At 37.7% G+C, this 22,080-nt stretch overlaps 1 protein-coding gene across 1 annotated transcript in view; it reads left to right on the top strand.

Moving 5' to 3' along the window:
* The window catches only part of VCAN (versican), a 127,215-nt gene that overhangs the window by 49,244 nt on the left and 55,891 nt on the right, over positions 1-22,080 (top strand). The window contains exon 6 of the mRNA XM_007950544.1: positions 996-3,992. Coding sequence (XP_007948735.1) covers positions 996-3,992 — 2,997 coding nt within the window. The remainder of the gene's footprint in view (positions 1-995; positions 3,993-22,080) is intronic.

Genomic DNA, 22,080 nt, shown 5'->3' with positions numbered 1-22,080 from the left:
ACGCCATTCTGTGTAAATCTGTAGGCATTATAATGTGGCATTTTATGATAATCTGTTACCTTATATTGCCTGAGTCCATTTTTTCTGATGCTCAGAGCTGTTTCAGAGATTTATGATTACAAGCCTAAAATATATCATGTGGCTACTTCACTTCCTGTTCTACATTTGTGCTTCATGCTAAAGAAAGCCTGGAACCAAGATCCTTAAGAATTATACAGTAGTGTGTAGAGCATAGAACAAAAAGTGGAACTGCAGCAAATGCCAAGCAGCCTCTGCCAGAAACATTTTCTAATTTATTACAAACAAGACCACACTACAGGGTTGAAAAGGAGATGAAGACAAAGGTCCAAACACCTGGAATCAAATGAAGAGTGGTATTAAAAAGTTTAATATCCTGTTTTTATGAAAGTTTTTACATTATGGACAATGTAATGGTTTATATGTAGCTCTGTTACATTTGATGTGGCTTTTTGTTGTTTTGCAATCTGAGACACTCCCTCTCCCCTGAGACATTATGCAGCTTTAGAAGGACACACTGTGGAGGAATCTAGATAGAGGCAGGGTACAGGAGCCTCCAGAATAGTAGCACTAAGTTTACTAGGTTTCAGATTGCTGCTGTGGTTTCTGGTAAATAAACCCATCTGTTGTATCCAAACTCTGCATTTACACTTTTATTTTCTTCACTTCTTTCCATCTTAAAACTACATAATAATAATATTATTATTATTTTTAGCCAAGAACAACCATTCACACCTATGGGTAAAAGTAGCAATAACCTTTAAATAAAACAAACAACTGATGAATTTATGACTATTAAATATTCAATAGTCTGCCTTTAGATTACTATAAGTATAGGTTTTAGATTCCCCTTCTCATCACAAAACACCTTTGAGGCACCTCAAAAATACACAGGAGCAAACACAATTAACAAACACTGGAGGTGCAACTTTTTATTAGTGACTTGTCTAATCAACTCTTTGAAATTATTTTTCTAGCTAAACAGAATATATCAGAGGCTACAACCATCGAATTGAATATCCTCGCAGAAACTACATCACCAAGTTTACCCAAGGAACCACAAATAGTACCTGACAGAACTACACCAATCATGCCTGTAATCACTGAATTACCTGTCATTACAACCGAGTTCCCTCCTGTGGGATATATAGTCAATTTTGAACACAAAGTCCCAGTGCAGTCTCAAACTGTCACAGACAGATTAGGCACGGAAACCTCTGAGCCTCCTGGGAGTACCAAGAAGCCATGGGATATGGATTACTTGCCTTCTGCTTCAGGACCACTAGGAAAGCCAGATATATCTGAAATTAAGGAAGAAGTGGCCAAAAGTACAACTGTCATCTCCCGTCATACTACTGATTCATGGGATGGTGTCACAGAAGGTACACACACGCAAGAATCAGTTACACAAATTGAACAAATAGAAGTGGGTCCCTTAGTAACATCGGTGGATATCTCAAAGCATACTCCTTTGAAGGAAATCTCTGTCACTGAAGCACCATTTCTACCCACAAGGGTGACCATGGAATCCAAAACTGGAAAAGAAACAATAGGCACTATTTCTGAATCAGCAGCCACGAACCTCTATGGGTTCACCTTGGGAAATGATCATGGTGAAGACAGAACACTTACGGTTAGACCTGGTCAGAGCACCTTGGTCTTTAGCCAAATACCTGAAGTTATTACAGTGTCAAAGACTTCAGAAGACACCACCCACATTCAACTGAAGGAATCAGAGTCAATCTTGGCTTCCACAATTGTTTCATCTGGTACTATGCCTGACAGTGATGAAGTATCAGTGGAAGAGAAACAAGCTACTAGTAGGATTACTGAGGCTTTTTGGGGCCAGTATATATCTACCACACCTTTTCCACCACAGCATGAGACAGAAGTAGAATTGTTTCCTTCTTCTGGTGACAAAAGATTGGCAGAGGGAATATCAACAGTTACTTATTCCTCTCCACAAACAGAAATGACACAAGGGAAAGAAAGAATAGAAACACAAAGGCCGGAAATGAGAACAGATACTTATACTAATGATGAAATACAGGCAAAAATCACCAAAGATCCATTTATAGGAAAAACAGAGGAAGAATTCTTCTCTAGAATGAAGGTATCTACAGCATCCTCTGAGCAGATTCATCCTACAGGGTCTTCTGTAGAAATGACAAAATCTTCTGAGTCTCCAGCACTGACAACAACAAAGCCAAGTGTGCAGACTACAGAAGAAAGAGATCTGGAAGAAGAATTTGTAACAACTCCAGTTGGGTTACAAACTGATGGTTATCAAGATACTACCAAGTATGATGACAGTATTACAACAGTGCATTTGACTCACAGTACTTTAAATGTAGAGGTGGTCACTGTATCAAAATGGTCATGGGATGAAAGTAATACAACATCAAAGCCTTCAGAATCTGCAGAACATGAAGGTTCTCCAAAATTGACCCCTGCCTTACTTACACCTGAAGGAGGGAATGGAGAGGATGAAGTAATCCCAAGATCCACTGAACATGGAGATGGATTTACTCTTATTCCAGATACTACTCAAAAGCCATTAGAGGAGATAACTGAAGAATACTTAACAGACCATGGACAATTCACTGTTAGACTTCGGCCAGCTACATCAATTAGTATTACAGAAAAGTCAACGAGGGATTCTATAACTGAAGACAGAGTTTCATCTATCTCAAGAAATGAAAGCCAAGTTTTTTATACAACCACAGAAGGAAGTGCTTTGGACGAAGGAACAGATGAGGACATCTCTAAGCCAATGTCTACAGTCCCCCAATTTACACACATTTCAGATGTGGAAGGATTGGCATTTATTAATGAGAGTATCACCCAGAAGCCTACTACTTATTTAGACACGTCCCCTACCATTCCTCTTTCTGTAATTCCCAAGAAAGAATGGGGAGTTGTGGTACCTTTTGTTCCATCAGAAGGTGAAGTATTAGGTGAGCCCTCTCAAGACATACATGTCATTGATGATACTCACTTGGAAGCAACTATTTTTCCTGAAACCATAGGAGCGACAACAGAAATTACACAGGAAACAACTCAGGAAGAAGTTCCCTGGAAAGAACAGACTGAAGAGCAGCCAGTTCCAGCTCCCAGTTCTACAGGTGAAACGCCCAAGGAAGCAACAATATCATTGCATGAACAAGAGAGTGAGGGGTCAGCATATCCAATCCCAGAAGACAAATTGGTGACAGGTTTGGAGAGAGTCACCATTTTAGAAACAACTCCAGCTGGAAAACTTGAGCACAGTGTGTCTTATTCTCCTGGTGCTATAACTGAGCACAAAGTGAAAATGGATGAAATGGTAACACTAACACCAAGTGTGGGGATGAAAGTATCTTTAAGTCCAAGGCCTGAACAGAAATATAAAACAGAAAGCAGTCCAAAGGAAATTGAATCACCTTTGAGACCTTTCAGCACCCATGTTACCCAGCTGATAGAAGAAACCACTACCGAGAAAAGAGAGGAAACATCGCTAGATTATATTGATTTAGGCTCAGGATTATTCGAAAAGCCCAAAGTTACAGAGCACTCGGAATTTTCAACAATTAAAGCTACAGTTCCAAGTGATATTACTGCTACCTTTAGTTTAGTAGACAAATTTCACACAATGTCAACATCTGTGCCCTCTTCAGCATCCACTGAGAAACCACCTCTTATTGACAGGGAACCTGGTGAGGAAACAACAAGTGACATGGTAATCATAGGAGAATCAACATCTCCTGTTCTTCCCACTACCCTTGATGATATTGTAGCGAAAGAAACAGAAACTGAAATTGATCGAGAGTATTTCACAACTTCAAGTACTTCTGCACAGCCAACAAGACCACCCACTGTGGAAGGCAAAGAGCCCTGGAAACCCCAGGCAGTTTCCACCCCAGAACCCCCACTGGGGACAAAATTCCACCCTGACATAAATGTTTATATTATTGAGGTCAGAGAAAACAAGACAGGTAAGTCTTTGCTTTCTAGACATACCATTCAAGGCAGTTAGTATTTTATCTTGAAAGTAACATTGGGGAAAAAAATCAACATATCAAATGCTCTATTAAAAGATAACTGGAGTGTAAAAAAGATTGTATATTAGCTTTATATATTTGTACAAGAATTGAAAGAATATGTTAAACAATTTGGAAAAATGCTAGGTATGATTTTATTTTAAAAGTTATAAGAAGCCCTGCTTTGTCATCTAATATAACCAAATCATCACTGTTACATCACTTCAGAACATGCAGAACAAAGTGTTTTAATTTCAGTGTCTTTCCATGCATTACTACTCAAGTGTAGCACTAGACTGTGTTAACATTCCATTGGTCTTTAACTATTAACCTTCAGCACTTACAAATGTGGACAGCTAAAATGATACTGTATATCCCTAGAGTTTATAGAAAGGTATCCTAAAGTTTGCTTTTGTTTTTTTTTTTCTTCCAGGATTTTGTAGGTTTATCATACCACTTGTGGGGTGGGTAATAGAAGCTATAATTTAAATGTTATTTTGATGCAAGTTGAACATATTTTTTAAGCTGTTATCTTTTTCTTTCTTAATGTGGCTTTACTTAGAACAAATATAATCTAGTCTATTTGTAGGCAATGTGATGAGTTCATAGTATCAAATATCAGAAGCTGAATATCTTAGCATAACCTTTCTTTCCTACCAAACAGACTGTAATATTGTTTATATTTTATTTAATTGTTGTATCTCTAGGAATATTTGTGTAAAATATTTCTTAAATATTTTAACTCTCTGACAGAATTCTTAAAAGTGGTTTATTTCCATTGATCAGTATTTGCAATTTTCATTACCAACCCTGACATATTCCTTCTCAAAGTAAAACCACACCATCTTTTAATTTTGTCAGCTCAATTAAGAATACAGAGCACATTCTGTTCAATAGATTGATTCAGGTTTGTTTGTCTCTAATTTAGAAGTTAAGATCACTAACTTTTGTAAATTGTTATATTCTAGTTTAATATGACATTTCAATAAATTAATGCTTTTTTTCTTTTGATCTGGCTCTGAGATGCCTGGCTAGAAGAAAATCTTTATAGCCAAGTTCCTCTCTTACTGTTGAGATGCTCATCTCAGTGAATCATTTTTCCTGAGGGTGATACTATCCTCAATAATGGTATATAGGAGTGCACTTGTTAGAAACAAACAGGTCCCTTCATTGTTAAGTGAGATGGTTTCCACTAAGGCAGGTGGAACTTCCTGGTTTCTATAGGCTTCTACTGTGCAGAATTTTCTCATTTAAAAGCTCTTATGGGAAAGTGAATAGTGGAGAATGGAATACATTCCTAGAGCATTAAAATTAATCCCCACTTCCCAATACTGTTTAAAGAGGCCAGAATTGGGCCATTATTTTTCTAGTAATGATGCTGTTTCTTGGAAACAGCTTTCCTTTTCCACCTCTGGGAACTTAAGTCAGAGGAGAAGAGTTTCCAAGCAAATAAGAATAAGGATTTCTGGTTGTAGGATTGGAAAAAGGGAGAGGAAGAGGTTACTCTGGAAAAGAAAGATAAGACATAATGAAAACAAAAAGAAAAGTACTTAACACTTGAGAAATTTTTCAAATTCTTGAACAACTGACTATGTAGAAATTTTTCCCAGTCTATGTAACTCTCTTGTTAGTGTAGATACTGTTGTTGTTCAGGTGCCTTTGCTTCAGTTCTGACTGTTAGCGACCCTGTGTACAACAGAACACTGCCTGGTTCTGTGCCATCCTCACAATTGATGCTATAGGTGAGCCTATTGTTGCAGCCTCTGTGTCAATCCATCTCACTTAGGGTCTTTCTCTTTTTCATTGACCCTCTACTTTACCAAACATGATGTCCTTCTCTAGGGACTGGTCCATCCTGAAAGCATTTCCAAAGTACATGAGATGAAGAAGTCTCATCATCCTTACTTCTAAGGAACATTCTGGCTGCACCTCTTCCAGGACAGATTTGTTCATTCTTCTGGCAGTTTATGGTATCGTCAGTATTCTTCACTAGTACCATAATTCAAATACATCAGTTCTTCTTTGGTCTTCCTTAAGTCGAGCCAAATAATATAGAAAATAGTAAAAAATGTCCTGCATTTTACAACTCTTCTTAATGGGAAACTGTTAAGGTTAGAGCAATCAAATTATAAAATGGAAAAAGTGAAACTTGATCTCTCTGGAAGAATTGGCAGTCATCACAGAAACGATCTAAGCTTATAAATGCTTACTCAAAATGGAGGATCTGAGCAACCCAACCGATAGCAATGTATACAAAAGTGTACATTTGTATTTGAGTCATGGGCTTCACCCAGCTGGGGTTTGGAAACATGGATAGGTGTTCCTTCTTATTTCTTCTATTTTAAAACATGGGACAATACCCAGCCTTCAAACACTTTTTAGTTCAGCATTGATAATAATTGGTCAGAAACTCTGTATAAACAGAGTAGTAGTTGGTTATCTCCATTCAGGATTACTTCCATGACAGGATTCCAGTATGTAAGAGAGTGTGTGTGTGTGTGTGGGGGGGTGGGGGGTGGGTGATACATATCTATCAATTTTTCTGTGCATCCTTCTGTGTATGTATGTATGTATGTATCTCTAGTTTTGTGTGTTGCTATATATTCCTTGTCCTTAAAACTAAAATTGGTGTTTATTGTCATGATAAAACAATAAGGTTTATTCTGATCCAACTGCTTATGGGTACTAATTTTAATCATCTTCTATGAGGAATTTAATTTTTCAAACGTTTTGAACTTTGTTAAGGTAAAACCCCAAAGCAGATATTAAGTTAATGAGTTCTAAGGCAGGTGTATAAATTAGTAAGGAAAAAGGTGATATGTGTGTGGAAAACCAACTTTTTTATGTATTAAAGCACATTTTTCCAGACTGGAAAATCTTTGGTACATGTAATGAACTTGTATAAATCTATTCAGAAGCTTAGAATTGACCTCTACATGTACTGTGTACCAAGTAAGCAGAAATACCACACATGCTACACTGAACCAAATTACGTTCATAATTTTTTGTTGTGCTCGGCAAGTCGTCATATAAATCTTACTTTTTTTTTTTTAAAAACTGCTATGAAACAAAACATGCGACTCAGGACCATTTATGCTATATTTGTTCAAGTGGATCTTAATAGCAAGTTAGGTCTCTGTTGCTAGAAGGCAAATGTAGTTAGCAGTGAAAAAAAATCTGAAGGAACTTTTCAGCTCATAAAACTTTTATGAGCTGAAAATGCTGTGGGGTGTTTTTAACCATGGTTCAGGGGATACTGAGAACATGACTCCTGTCTGTTTCAGGAGTAATTTGCACACCTGCATTTTGAAAAATTATTGAAAGGTTTTCTTTGTGAACATGTATGAAGGCTACAGGGCTTAAAGATGTAGGAAAGGTTTCTTTAAGACTTTTTTTTTCCTTGGTAGCACTCCTTCTTGCACTCATGAAATGTTACAAGTTAGTGTAACAAAACTGAATGTTTTAAAAAGCAGATGTACTAGTATCTTTAAATAAAAGAATTTGGAAAAATATAGATATTAAATACAAGCATTATTATGGAAATGCTCATAGTTAAAACCTTAAAATAGATTATTAGTTTTTTTTTAATCATATATACTTTTTACTGTGTATCAGGCACTTGTTAAGCACTTACATGAACATTAACTCATTTCATCTGCATTGCAACCCTCTCTGGTAGATATTATTATGATTTTCATTTTACAATTGAAGAAACTGAGGCAGAGAGAGGTTAATTTGCCCAAGACCACATGGCTAGAGTAGGAAAGCTGGAGACAAGTCTAGGGAGTCAGTTCATGGGTCAAAGCTCAACCAGTATACAGTAAAACCTGTGAAAGTCAGAACCCAGGTAAGGCAGAGACCTGTTAGGGAAGGAAAACTCAAATATTTTCCGCTAAAATGAGCGACAGAAAAGTGATAAAACTGCACCTTGTGAAAGGCAGGAAACTTACGAGATGCGGAAAAACAAGGCAGTTCCACTGAGTTCCAGTTCTCACAGGTTTCACTGTACCACGCCACCTCACAGTGGAGACTAAGAATGTTGTCTGTGATTCTTCATTGGCCATTGCTGGTTAATGCTAAGAATCTTTTATGATATATAACATTTAACCATTCTCATTAGCCTGTATTCCTATTTCCTAGAAAGTAGGAAGAACAATAAAAACCATATACAAAGTATAGTTGGTTCAATGGCATTCCCGAAACCACACCAAAGCTAAGATTTGACTCCTAATGTTATCATGGTTGTTTTTTTTTTTTTTTAAGTTGTGATTTGGGTGAAAGTTTACAGAGCTAACTCATTTTCCATACAGCAGTTCATTTTGTTTCATGATATTGACTGTAATTCTCATAATGTAACAGCTCTTTTCCCACTTCCTTCCTATGGTTACCTTTTCCCTGTGTCCTCTTTCCTAGGCATTGCTGCCCTCTGAGCTATCACCCTGTGCAAATGCTGCCCTTCTGATCTCCCATGATTGATTGTTCCAAGGAGTGTATCTACCTGATGTAAATGTTCACCTTATATGCCTGTTTCTTGTTTGGCTGGAAGCTACAGGAGTGAGTTCAGTTCCAGGCCTGAAGGGTGACTACAGGTCATAGTCTCAGAAGTTTTACTCAGGAGGAAGGTTGGGCAATCTATGTCCTTAGTGATGCCACCTCAGAAACCCAAGGAGGAGTCTCTATGAATTGGATCTGACTCGATGGCAATGACTTTGGTTTGGTTTTTATCATATCAGACCAGTAACCCTAGCCCTTTATGATTTGAGTTTTATTACACTTTTTTTTTTTTTTTTTTTCTCCTACTCTATCCAGGATCTTCTGCACTGATCCTTTTCTGAGTGGTTGACAGTGGTAGCTGGGCACCATCTAGTTCTTGTGCTCTCATGGGCATGTAGGCTGAGGTTTACTATCAGAAGGTAGAGATGCACCTTCTTGGTTAAATGAATTTCCTACCTCAATAGGGGAGCTCTGGTAGCATAGTGCCTAAGGCACTTGACTTCTAACCAGAAGGCTGGTGGTTCAAAACCACCAGCCACTCCTCGGACGGAAGGTTGGGCAATCTACTTCCGCAGTGATACTGCCTTGGAAAACCAAGGAGGGTTCACTATGAGTCGGGTCTGACTCGATGGCACATAACAACAACAACAACAGCATCTCACAGCAGGTTAACTACTGGTATACACCCAGAGATTGCCTGTTCTCAGAGACAACATTCTTTATTCTTTACCCTCTCCTTAAAGCCATAAACCAAACCAAAATAAAACAAAACAAACACCACCAGAGCTCCTTGCTTAAAGCCATAGTATCCAGAAAATAAACCTTTAGCTTTATGTATATTTACAGGATGTACCAACAAAAATGTAAAAGGGATTAATCAGATGGGAGTTATTTCTAAATAATGTAACCAATCAGCAACAAGTCTCAATAAGGAAACTTAGCAAAATAATCCAATATAATTTTTCTAGCCAAAATGAACTCTAATTTGGAGGCCAAAATTATCTTTCTGGATACCTTATTTCTCTTTAATACAGTATATTCACAATTTTATCAATATTTTAATATTTAAATAATTTTAGCACTTAATAGCAGCCATTAACCATCGTATGGTGATAAAGTAATAATTTATGTTCTATCAAAATGAATTCATCAACTGAAATCACAAACTCGTTAAACAGCCATTCACTACTGTTTTGATCCCAGGCTGTGTTATTTATATCATTTACTTCCTAATTCATAATTCAACAGATATTGAATGAAGGAATTACTATATATGTATATAGATAGATAGATGATAGATGGATAGATAGATATAGATACAGATATGTTTTCCTAAGTAGATTATAGGATTATAGGAGCTCTGGCATTTGGCTACTAACCAGAAGTTTGATGGTTCAAACCCACCAGCCATTCTGTAGAAGGAACACTGAGCGATCTACTTCACAAAGATTTACCCCCTTGGAAATCCAATGGGAGTTGCTGTGAGTCGGAATTGACTTCATGGCAGTGGGTGTTAAGTAGATTATGACCTTGCTATTAAAAGAGATTGAATCTTATTCATCTTCTATCCTCAGCACCTAGCACAGTGCCTGATGCACAGTAGGCAGTCAATATGTGTCTGAAGTACAAATAACCAAAACCAAACCCTTTGCCATCTAATCAGTTCCAACTCATAGCAACTCTATAAGGCAAAATAGAACTGCCCCACAAGGTTTCCATGGCTATAATCTTTACAGAAGCAGGATGCCACATCTTTCTCTTACAGAGTGTGCCAACCTTTTGAGTAGCAGCAGAGTTCTTTAGCCACTGTGCCACCAGAGCTCCTTGAAGTATAAATACTTACCTATTAATTCATATGGGTCTCCAAAAACAAAAAACAAACTTACTGCTATCGAGCTGGGTCCGACTCATAGCAACCCCTCCTTGGGTTTCCAAGGCAGTATCACTATGGAAGTAGATTGCCTAACCTTCCTCCCGAGGAGTCGCTGGTGGGTTTTATCCCCAGCCTTCTGGTTAGCAGTCAAATGCCTTAGGCACTATACCACCAGAGCTCCCCTTATGGGTCTACTTGATGTTATTTGTATTGTAAAGCATCCTCTCTTGTTGTTTGATAACATACATTCCCACATTTAAGTGTAAGGCACTTACAAAATTAAGGGCTAAAATTGTTTAAATATTAAAATATTGATAAAATTGTGAATATACTGTATTAAAGAGAAATGAGGTATCCAGAAAGATAATTTTGGCCTCCAAATTAGAGTTCATTTTGGCTAGAAAAATTATATTGGATTATTTTGCTAAGTTTCCTTATTGAGACTTGTTGCTGATTGGTTACATTATTTAGAAATAACTCCCATCTGATTAATCCCTTTTACATTTTTGTTGGTACATCCTGTAAATATACATAAAGCTAAAGGTTTATTTTCTGGATACTGTGGCTTTAAGCAAGGAGCTCTGGTGGGATTTTTTTTTTTTTTTGGTTCTTTTTTGGTTTGGTTTATGGCTTTAAAAGAGGGTAAAGAATAAAGAATGTTGTCTCTGAGAACAGGAAATCTCTGGGTGCATACCAGTAGTTAACCTGCTGTGACATGCTGTTGTGTTGATTTTGACTCAGAGTGACCCCATGTGACAGAGTAGATTTTCTAGGCTGTCATTTTTACTGGAGCAAATCCTAGGTCTTTCTCTTATGCAGCCACTGAATGGGTTTAAACTGCCAACCTTTTGGTTAGCAGCCAAGTGTTTAACCATTGCGCCACCAGGGCTCCTTAATATTTCACCAAGGGACTTTATATTATATATTGCACAGTTATCATTTTAAAACATACTGGTTGCACAAATCTCTCAAATTCCATTGCTGTCAGTCAATTCTGACTCATAGTGACCCTATCGGACAGAGCAGAACTGCCCCATCAGGTTTCCAAGGTTATAATCTTGATAGAAACAGACTGCCACATCTTTCTCCCTTGGAGCAGCGGGTAGGTTCAAGCAACTGACTTTTTGGTTAGTAGCCAAGCACTTAGCCACTGCACTGCCAGGGCTCCTGCTGCACAATATAGTCTTGTGTAATATTTACCAATCAAATTTTTCATTTTTATGTACTCTTATAGAATTGTGTAATTATGTAGACAATTTATTCTCAGATTTTGTATTATAAGATAAGATTGCTTTTATTAAATAAATTTTCATCAAAGGCCTCCATGTTTTGAACAGATAAAAGAGTAGCTGTTTTGGTTAAAGTTTGAGGAGGGAGACCAGCAGTCCCACTTTCTCTGGTCTCTCCCTCACCCCCGTGTTGGTTTCTAAAATACCATATACCTCAGAGCACAGCTAGAAGAAGGATATCATCTAAATTTAAAATAAAGCACAACAATGACTCATTCTTGAGTCAATTTTTTTTTAATGAGAGTGTTTTGAAGATTGTTCTGATTAATAATACCTGTCAGTATAATAATAAACATTTTATAAACCATTTACGTTTGGGTAACTCCATGCAAATGTTGAATAAAGCAAAATAAGCAAATGTAGTTTTGATCTTATCAATGCCTGAAGTATAATCATGGTAGTGTGTAGTTACATTTCAGAGTATGACATGTATGTGCAAAGCAGAATCATCATGAGCCTCATACTTTAGGCTCAAGGCTTCTAGGCCACTTTTTACGTATATTTTCTTATTTAATCCTCAGAGAGGATGTATAAGACAACTGGGTAAAATATTACAGATGGGCAAATGGAGGCACACTGAGTCTAACCCTCTTGGCCCTGGGTCTGACTGTCTTGGTACACTTTGGACCATTTTTCCAGTGAGGTAATTCTTTCCCTTGCTAAGCTTAAAAGAACAGTGAAGCTCTATTGGCTCAGGTGCTGACCCATCCATCAATTCCTGGGAAGCACAGACTCCAGAAAGAAAGAATGATTTTTATAGGCATTCTATTGGTCTCTTAAAAGTATGTCTCTTAGAGTTGTTTTCCTTCTAATAAGGTGGATAATGAATGCTGCTCTCTACCTGACATGGCTAGAGGCCAGCATGTTGAAGACTGTAGCCGTGATTCTGGGCTGCTTGTTTCCTGCAGAATTTGAAGCACATCTCTGAAAATGAATGGGGCTGGTGCCTGTACATGTGGGTGGTTCCCGGCACTGTGCTTCAGCTGTGGCTTTCTGCCAGAGAAGCACATTTTTCTACAGGGAAGTAGGAGGATTTTTCCCTTTCCTCATTGGCTGCCCCAATCTAGAAAAGGATTGAATTCCATTAGTCAAATGAGAGGGAAGATTATACCTGTTTGCCCTTTGTTTACATATTATAAAGACCAGAAATGAGTGTAATTTTTCTAAATTATTAATGGGCTTATCACTGTACTGAAGACCAAAAGGTTACCTTTGAAAAAGTCCCTCTAAGTGAAATAGCTTATATGTATGACACATATGCATATCGAGATTCTCAATTTTTTAAAAAAATTCTGTATAAATACTTTAACCCAGTAGCAGTGAGAAAACATTTAAGAAATTGAAATTGTTTACTTCAAAGGTTAAGATTTGATAATAAAAGAGGAGTTCCATAAATAACTAAAAGGAATTATATTCTTTGTCCTAAAATGAACTACTGTTTCTGAAAATGGCCACTTGCAGTTATAGCTTGCAAAATCTACTACTGAGGTAAGGGCGTTATCCCAGGGCAAGTACCACTACTCTGTCATGGACACTTACCTGTAGACAGATACTTTTCTCCAGCAGAGTAAAGCCAACCAAGGATAATCTTTTGGTGAAACCACGATGTGCCTAGTCCATTAACAGATATCACGGTGGGGCGGGAGCAGGAAAGGAATATAAACCGTAGGCTTTGCTTCCACAGGATTTAACTGCATATTAAAGAACCACTATTAACACAATCAAATATAATTTCAGAATCAAAGCATAATTACATGTTAGGAAATGTGGTACTACTGACTGTATAATAGATGAGCTCAGCAAAGGAAGGAATCAGTGAAGACATGGATGTTATAGAATGTTTCATGAGAAAGAAGACTTAAGCTAGTCTTTGTTAGGGAGTAGATTTAAAAACAAATTCCTAGAAGTCGGTTATTAGCCTAATGCTTCCCAACTTAGGCTTACCAGTAGGGCTAACGGTCCCCAAGTATTACCAGTTATTTTCCTAAATAGGGCTGGGGTCAGAAAGAAAACACGGCCTGTGTCAGGAGCTGAATGCCATCATAGAATTCAGGAATTTACACAATCAGTGGAAACCAGAGATATTCAGCCAACTTTCTCATGGGGGGAGTGTGCTCAATGCTTTTCTGTGCTTCAGTGATTCGTACTTTGTGATAAAGATAGTACCTTCTGTAGGTTAGGGACATTTAACTTTTCAAAATATATTCCCATGAAGTATCACAGTTCAGCGTTACATGCTTGTAAAGTTAAATGGCATAAAACTACTCTTTAAAGAGTGCCTATGCATGCTAAAAGGTGATTTAAAGTTTTATGACATCTTAATTCCAGGGAAAATTGAATTGGTAGGATTACAGGAGCAGGTGCTATAAGTTAGGGAATCTAGAGTTAAGCTGCTTTGTTTATCTGCAATGTGGACCCAGGGATTTGTTAATTTCCCTGTTTCTATTTTGTGTCAGTAAATAGATATAATGGTTATTTTTATTTAGGAAAAAAAAAAAAAAAACGGTATTTCTAAACCTTGACTCGTATTCTTTCTCCAAATCACAAGGATTGTGAAACTAGGTAAATTTTCACACACACACACACACACACACACAGGCAAATTCTCACTTACTCAACAGTCAAATACTTACTATGCACAAGCATATACAAGATACTAGACCATAACTGGGATTCTCTGAAGTACTATACATTTCCATCTATGGTATTCTGAATGAGCATGGCTTGATAGTCAGTTTACTCCACAGGTATGTTGGTTATGTTGTGTGTCAACTTGGCTGGGCCTGGTTGAGTGGCTGGGCAGTTGGTGGTTGTTAATCCCCATGAGAAGACTGGCAATCAGCTCCATGGTGGGATCTACCACAACCAGCTGAGTAGCTGCCTTTGGGATGTGGTCTGCTTCCTGTTTATAAGGAGAAGCCTTGGGAATGGTCTCTAGCTTATGGCATGCTTGGACCCTGCATGTAGCTATGTTGTTGTTTAGCAAACTGCCACACTCTGCCGACCTTGAAACGTACAATGGACTTGAATTAATGGCCTGTCATGTGGTTTGGTAACATCAGGACTGTGCCTTTTTACTTGTCAACCTTGGGGCTTCTCAGCTTCAGCAGCCAGCAGCTATCTGAGTGAAGAAATGCCTCTAGCTCCAGTGGGCCAGGAGCAGGAGGCAGAGCTGGACTTCAAGGTTGAGGGGCTTTTACCCAGCCCCTAGAGCCTGGCACTTTGAATTTGGACTTAAAGCCTCCAAATTGTGAGAGAATAAACTCCTGTTTGTTAAGGGCATCCCATTTGTAGTATATTTCTTGTCAGAGTAGCACTAGGTAACCAGAACACCAGGCTATGTGGAAGAGTCAAGCAGATGTAGTGGGGAGAGTCTTTGGGAACAGACCTGGGTTCATTGTCAACATTGTTACATATGATCAAGTTGGTCTTAGATAACTTAATTATCTTTAAACCTCAGTTCTTATAACATAAAAGAGATATACTATGAACTTGCCAGATTGCTTAAAGAAGGAGAGGATCTTTTCAAGTCCCCTTGCTGTATGCCAGTAAATATGGTGGATACTTCACGTACATTCAACACTCTTTTAGTGTAAAAAAAGAACTCTGGTGACATAGTGCCTAAGGCAGTTGACTACTAAGCAGAAGGCTGGCGGTTCAAACCCACCAGCCACTCCTCGGAAGGAAGGTTGGGCAATTTACTTCCATAGTGATACTGCTTTGGAAACCCAAGAAGGGGTAGCTATGAGTTGGATTCTACTCAATGGTAGTGTGTTTTTTTTTTTGAGCTTTAGTGTAAAAAAGTACTGCACAGAATGCCAGGCACATGGGAGATACTTAGTACAAGTTAATCCTCTTTCTGCTTTATGAAGACTTCATTCTGAACATCTAATTGTGGGAAAATATAGATGGTTTTGTACTAAATAGGTAAAACTTAAATTATCTTAAAATTCAAGAAGATTTTTGCTGTAGGCACCCAAATAAAATAATAGTATTTGTTTAACTGTACGAGCTAGTTAAGTTGTTCATCTTCTATGGGTTGTGTTTATTCAGGGTGATGCCATTTTGGGGTGCAAATCAGAAGCCGCTGCAGCCCTTATTTTAAGTTTAAATATAGTATTAATTCTGTAGAACCTAAGTGAGGGATTCATTAGCTTTCTCTTCTATGTTTTTCAAGTGTGAAAAGTGGGTTATGATTGTTTGATAGCTACCAATTTAACTTTTTTTTCCCCCAGGAAAAGGTCTTTTTTAAAATTCTTTATAATCTCTCCAGGTACTGGGTCTAACCTCTTTTTGCATATTCATAAAATGCATGGGCATTCTCTGCTGTCTTTTTGTTGTTGTCAAGGAAACCTCCCAGCTCTCTACACAGGGATTACATTCTTCTTACCTAATAGCTCTTAAATCATTCATTTGTGCAATGAATAAAAAAATATTCACGTGTCTCGACAGTGTATAGAACGTTCTGGGGTGAGGGGTGTAGCTAGGGGATGAGGTGTGAATGGCGAGAGGGGGGAGTCCCAGAGATAAAAGCAAAATGAAATGCTCTCTGAAGTTTCATTTTAATGAAATAAAACTGAAAACACTGAGGAGAAGACAATGCTTATTTTTTGTCAGCTTAAAAAATTTACAACATTAAACCTCAGTGAGGCCAGTTTGTGAAATTCAAAAAGAAGACTTGGTTATTAAGAGGCTGCATTGATAGAACCATTCCAGGAATAGGGCAGGAATGAATGTGTTTTAGTGAAAACTGTAGGGCTTTTTGTTTTTTTCCCATTTATATGAAAGTGCTTTGAATTTGTCACTAGCAGAAGTGATGGAAAATGTAAAATAGTCTTTTATCATGGGGCATGATGTGGACAATTGAGAACAAATTTTGTTACATTAAAAAAATGGTGATCTTTATAGAGACAATGCCAATGTTAGAGTTTTTGAATAAAAATCAGAAGGGATAACACCCATCTTTTGATGAGAAGTAGGATATAATTTTTCTTAGAAGAATGATTTGCTTTTTTGGAGGATAAGACTTTATGGCAAAACTTCTAAATCCTTGCTAGCATTATCGAAGTGATGTTGAAAGTGTTTCTCTATAGGTAATTTAAAGTCTATAGAGGACGTGCTAGTTTCTGGAGTTGGAGGAAAAGTTTTGTTGTATTTCAGCATTCATGAAAATTACTTTGCTATATTGTGTCACTGTAGTGTACACAGACTTTTGTGCACATATATAAACAGTACACTGTACCATGACTAGGTCCCAGTGACTTCATCTTTTTTTATTTGTATCACAGTGTTCCTGATGTCTCTCTCACACACAAAACCCATTGCTGTTGAGTTGATTCTGGCTCATGGTGACCACATGAGTTACAGAGTAGAACTACTCTTTAGGGTTTTCTTGGCTGTAATCTTTATGGAAGGAGATTGCCGGACCTTTCTTCGGTGGCACAGCTGGGTGGGTGTGGTAGTTAAATTTGTATGTCAACTTGGCTGGGCCTGGTTGAGTGGCTGGGCAGCTGGTGGTAGTTATTCCCTATGATGAGACTGGCAATCAACTCCATGGTGGTATCTACCATAAGCAGCTGAGTAGCTGCCTTTGGGCTATGGTCTACTTCCTGTATATAAGGAGAAGCCTTGGGGATAGTCTCTAGCTTATGGCATGCTTGGACCCTGCATGTAGCCGTGTTGTTGTTCAGCAGCCTGCCATGCTCTGCCGACTTTGGGATTTACAATGGACTTGAATTAATGGCTTGCTGGGTGGTTTGGTAACATTGGGACTGTGCCATTTTGTTTGTTGACCTTGGGCTTGTCAGCGTCAGCAGCTAGTAGCTGCTGGAGTGAAGAGATGCCTCTAGCTTCAGTGGGCTGGGAGCAAGAGGCAGAGCTGAAGCCCAAGGTTGAGGGGCTTTCACACAGCCTCTAGAGCCTGGCACTTGGAACTTGGACTTAAAGCCTCCAGACAATGAAAGCATAAACTCCTGTTTGTTAAGGCATCCCATTTGTGGTATAGTCTTGTCAGGGTGGCACTAGGTAACCAGAATAGTGGGCTTGAACAGACCACCTTTAAGTTGAGTAATCAAGTGCAAATCATTTGTGCCACCCAGGGACCTTGGTCTCTCACAATGGTGATTTAGGTTCTTTGGCCATATTCTGCATGCCATAGGTTTCTGAAAGTTTGGGTTGTGCTGAGTTGAGAAAGAAAAAAGGAAAGGTCATCTACTAATATATATTTCTAGAAGAGAGTGAAGAAATATAGTATACTTATGTGTTCACAATTTGAACTCTTCTATTGCTTTGTTGTTGCAGATAAAATATTCCCTATATATTTCTACACTGTACACTCCAGGAAACATTTCAGTTTTGTTGATATTCAGCATTCAATCAAGCTATTATGTGGCTGGGGAGAAAAAGAACACAATTTATAATTTAGTTGGGAAAACAGTTGAAATAATGAGCAAGAAAATACATGTTGTTTTTGTTGATCGCCACTGAGTCGATTCTGGCTACCCTCTATGTGCAGAGTGGAGCTGTTCTATGTGACTTTCAGGGCTGTGACCTTTTAGAAGCAGATCTCCAGGCCTGCCTTCCAAGGTTCGTCTGTGTGGGTTCAAACCACCAAACTTTCAGCTGGTAGTGGAACTTTTAACTATTTGCACCTCATAAGCACTTCTAAGAGAGTACATGGTAAAGGCTAATTGCTTGCTTTGTAAAAGGGAAAACAGAAGATAATGTGAAGTGCATGAAGACAAGAGCAGCTCTAGCAGAGCAAGTCTCAGATTTGGTGTCAGAGGAAATTGTGGTGGTCATACTCTCATTGAACTCTCATTGGAGTGACCAGACCTGCCCCACCATGGCCCAACCCAGACAATCACCCATGATGCTGTTCTGTGCTGTGTATTGCAGAGCAGCAAGGCATCTCCCAGTGTGTCAATATTACTCATGCTGCTTCTCAATCCTGGTTGTACATCCAAATCACCTGGGAGCTCATCTCCCCAACCCCCACAGGCAATTGAAATCTGAATTTCTGGTGGGGATGTATTGGAGGACTGAGGACTTTAGCTAGGTCATTTATAAATGCATGGGGGATTTCAAAGAAGGTGCCCTGGTGGTGCAGTGGTTAAGCAGCTTGGCTGCTAATTGAAGGGTACGTTCTTTGAACATACCAGCCGCTCTGTGGGAGAAAGATGTGGCAGTCTGTTTCCATAAAGATATACAGCCTTTGAAACCCTATCCTATAGTGTCACAATGAGTCAGAATCATCTCAATAGCAGTGGGTTTTAGTTTTGGAATATTCAAGGGAAGATATCCTGATTCAAAAGAGGACTCCTTAAGAGCTCAGCTGCTAATCTAAAGGTTGGTGTTCAAACACATCAGCCACTCTGCAGGAGAAAAATGTGGCAGTCTGCTTCTGTAAAGATTACATACAACCTTGGAAATTCCATGGGGCAGTTCTACTCTGTCCTAAACAGTTATTAGTAGTTGAAATCAACTTGATGGCAATAGATAATGTTCAAAGGGGGTTTTATGAAGCCTTGCAAGGTAGGGGCAGATATTCTTCTGTAACAAAAGTCTGAGATGGAAATGAGGAAGATATTGAGATAGGGGCATGGACTTGATAGACTCTGATGTGGAGGGTGATAACAGAAAACCAAAAGAAGGAACAATGTGAGGCCACTTAATTGAGATGTTTGAACACTTTGTTGAAGAGGTTAGGTTGAACTGATGATTAGAGACTTCTAAGTTTTTGAACAAAAGAATGACATAATTAAGAATAAAATACAAAATGGTTTGATAAAGTTTAGTTAGTAGCTGTAATTTTAGGTCTTTAGACTGGCAATACACACACACACACACTTATTTATGAAGGGGTATTTGTTTTACTTTAAAATCTTTATTTTTTAAAAAAATTTATTTTGTGCTTGAGAATATATACAACAAAATATATACCAATTCAACCATTTCTGCGCATACAGTTCAGTGATGTACCTTACGTCCTTTGAGTTGTGCAACCATTCTTACCCTTCTTTTCTGAGTTGTTCCTCCCCCATTAACATAAACTCACTGCCCCCTAAGATTCCTGTCTAATCTTTCAATTTGCTATTGTCACTTTGATCCCATAGAAATAGTCCTTAAAAGAGAATAATGCTCAAGGCTTACATTCTTTACTTGTTATGATAAACGATTATTTGGTTTTGAGACTTTGGAGGACATTTTTGGTTTAAGTTTTACAGATATTTTCAGTGCAATCATTTGAGGAGCTCATCCAGTCTCCATGGCTCCAGAAGGTCTGGAGTCCAAGGGAAGTTGAAATTCTGTTCTGTGTTTTCCCTTTTTGTTCAAGGTTCTTCTAGAGGATCTTTGATCAAAATGTTCAGTAATGGTAGCCAGGAACCATCAAGTTCTCATCTCATGGCAAAGGAAGCAGTTGTTCGTGAAACAAATCTTTATTTTTAGTTCCTTAATTCTGACCAAAATACACATTTAAGTGCTAATATATCTGCTAGTATCACCTAAGATTTTTTTTTTTTTAGTATGATATGAGGGAAACAAAATTAAAAAGTTAATAAAAGTACTATCCTTAGTTTGTTTTTGTTGATTTGCTCTGCTTTTGACCCTTTGAGGTAACATTTAGAAACTCAAACAACCTGATTTGCCTCTCTTTCATATAACCATTTATTTTATTGTTCAGAAATGTTTAAAAGTCTCCAAGTTAGTTGATTATGCTCTCTAGAAAACCCTTACTCTCTACAAATTGGAGGTTATGAAGTTATTTTGGCCTTTTCTATAAGCATGAAGAGCCCACATGCAATGATACCTTTTCAAGTCATTTAGACCAGATGACTGTATCTAAACACTTTCTTTCCACTCAAAGAAACAACATTATGAGAGGATTATCTGAAGTTGGGAAAAGAATAGATTACCATTCATCATCCCTATAATATGTATATTTCTTAGAAGTGAGTGTATCAGATATGTTTATATTGTTTATATACACATATGTTATTCTTTCTGAGTGTGAAATTTATGAAGTGAGAAATACTGAGCTCCAGGTAACATGCTTGAGTGTTACAACAAATGGACTTCAGCTAGCACAGCTAGTAGGGAAATATGGATCACAGAATCCAGTATTGATCTCTAGATCTTTCGTTCAGTATCTCTGTCATCTCCAGGGGGATGGAGTATTGATGTACAGTATCAAATGGTTTTTATTTATACAATAATGAAGGATAGAAAAACATCAGACAAAATTTGGAAAAGATGTTTGCATCTTCATCATTATTGATATGACCCTTTTTTTTTTTTTTTTAGTGCACCGAATACCAAAACCAAAAACCAGACTCATTTCTGTCGAGTCAGATCCGACTCATTGCGACCCCTCCTTGGGTTTCCTAGGTGGTATCAGTAAGGAAGTAGATTGCCCAATCTTCCTTCTGAAGAGTGACTGGTGGGTTTGAACCTCCAGCCTTCTGGTTAGCAGTCAAGTGCCTTAGGCACTATGCCACCAGAGCTCCTAATACACTGGATACACATTATCAAAGATTTGGCACCAGTTTTAGTTTCTCAAATTGTGAAAACGTTGGGGATTTTAGGACTTTTTAGAAAATCTGGTTAAAATTCACATTAGGTGTTTTTGTTTGTTTCTTTTCTTTTTGCTTCATAGAATGCCAAGTTAGCATTTTATGTTAATTAAGAAAGTATTGAAAGTGACTGAAACTGGAAGCATTACTTTCTGTTTGGTTATTGGATGTATAAATATGTGTCAGAAAACTTAAGTGTCTTATAGAACATCAAGTGTTCTCTATTTTAATTCTAGAAGTATTTCTGAAGCACTTCAGTATGGCAGTCTATTGTATTTTTAAAATAAAGAAAGAAAATTTTTTGGTTATACATTAAAATGAAATCTAATAAAGAAATATGACCCTAGTATATCTTTGCTGAGTAGAATGGTATACACTTACACTTAATTAAAAGTTCTTAAAATACAAAATTCCCTAAAGAGAACATGAACTTTAACCAGCTGCCTATGCATCTTAGCAACTATGTTTTGTGTCTACTAACAGTATGACTGGAAGACTTGTACTATGTCTACAAAACTCTGCCATGAACTGCTTAAAAATACTTGTGAATAATTTGAGGTCAGCTAGCAATAAAGCTTTGTGTGAAATGCCATTAAAAAACCTATTAACCATGCTACTAGTATATTCAAGTCAAGCTGTTAAAATACATTCATATAAACATAGAAGAGATTATACATACACTGTGTAGAATTCTGTGGTTGACTTTTGAAATCCAAATAAAAGTTATATAACCCTTAGAATAAAATGCAGAAATAGAGCAGTCTTTTATAAGAGCTTGTTCATCTAAAAGCATGGAACGTTAATTACTCTATTAG

This window comes from Orycteropus afer, unplaced genomic scaffold, assembly GCF_000298275.1.
Source record: "Orycteropus afer afer isolate SDZICR_OR568_19922 unplaced genomic scaffold, OryAfe1.0 scaffold00276, whole genome shotgun sequence".
Lineage (NCBI taxonomy): Eukaryota > Metazoa > Chordata > Mammalia > Tubulidentata > Orycteropodidae > Orycteropus > Orycteropus afer.
This window is presented reverse-complemented; position numbering and strand designations above follow the sequence as displayed.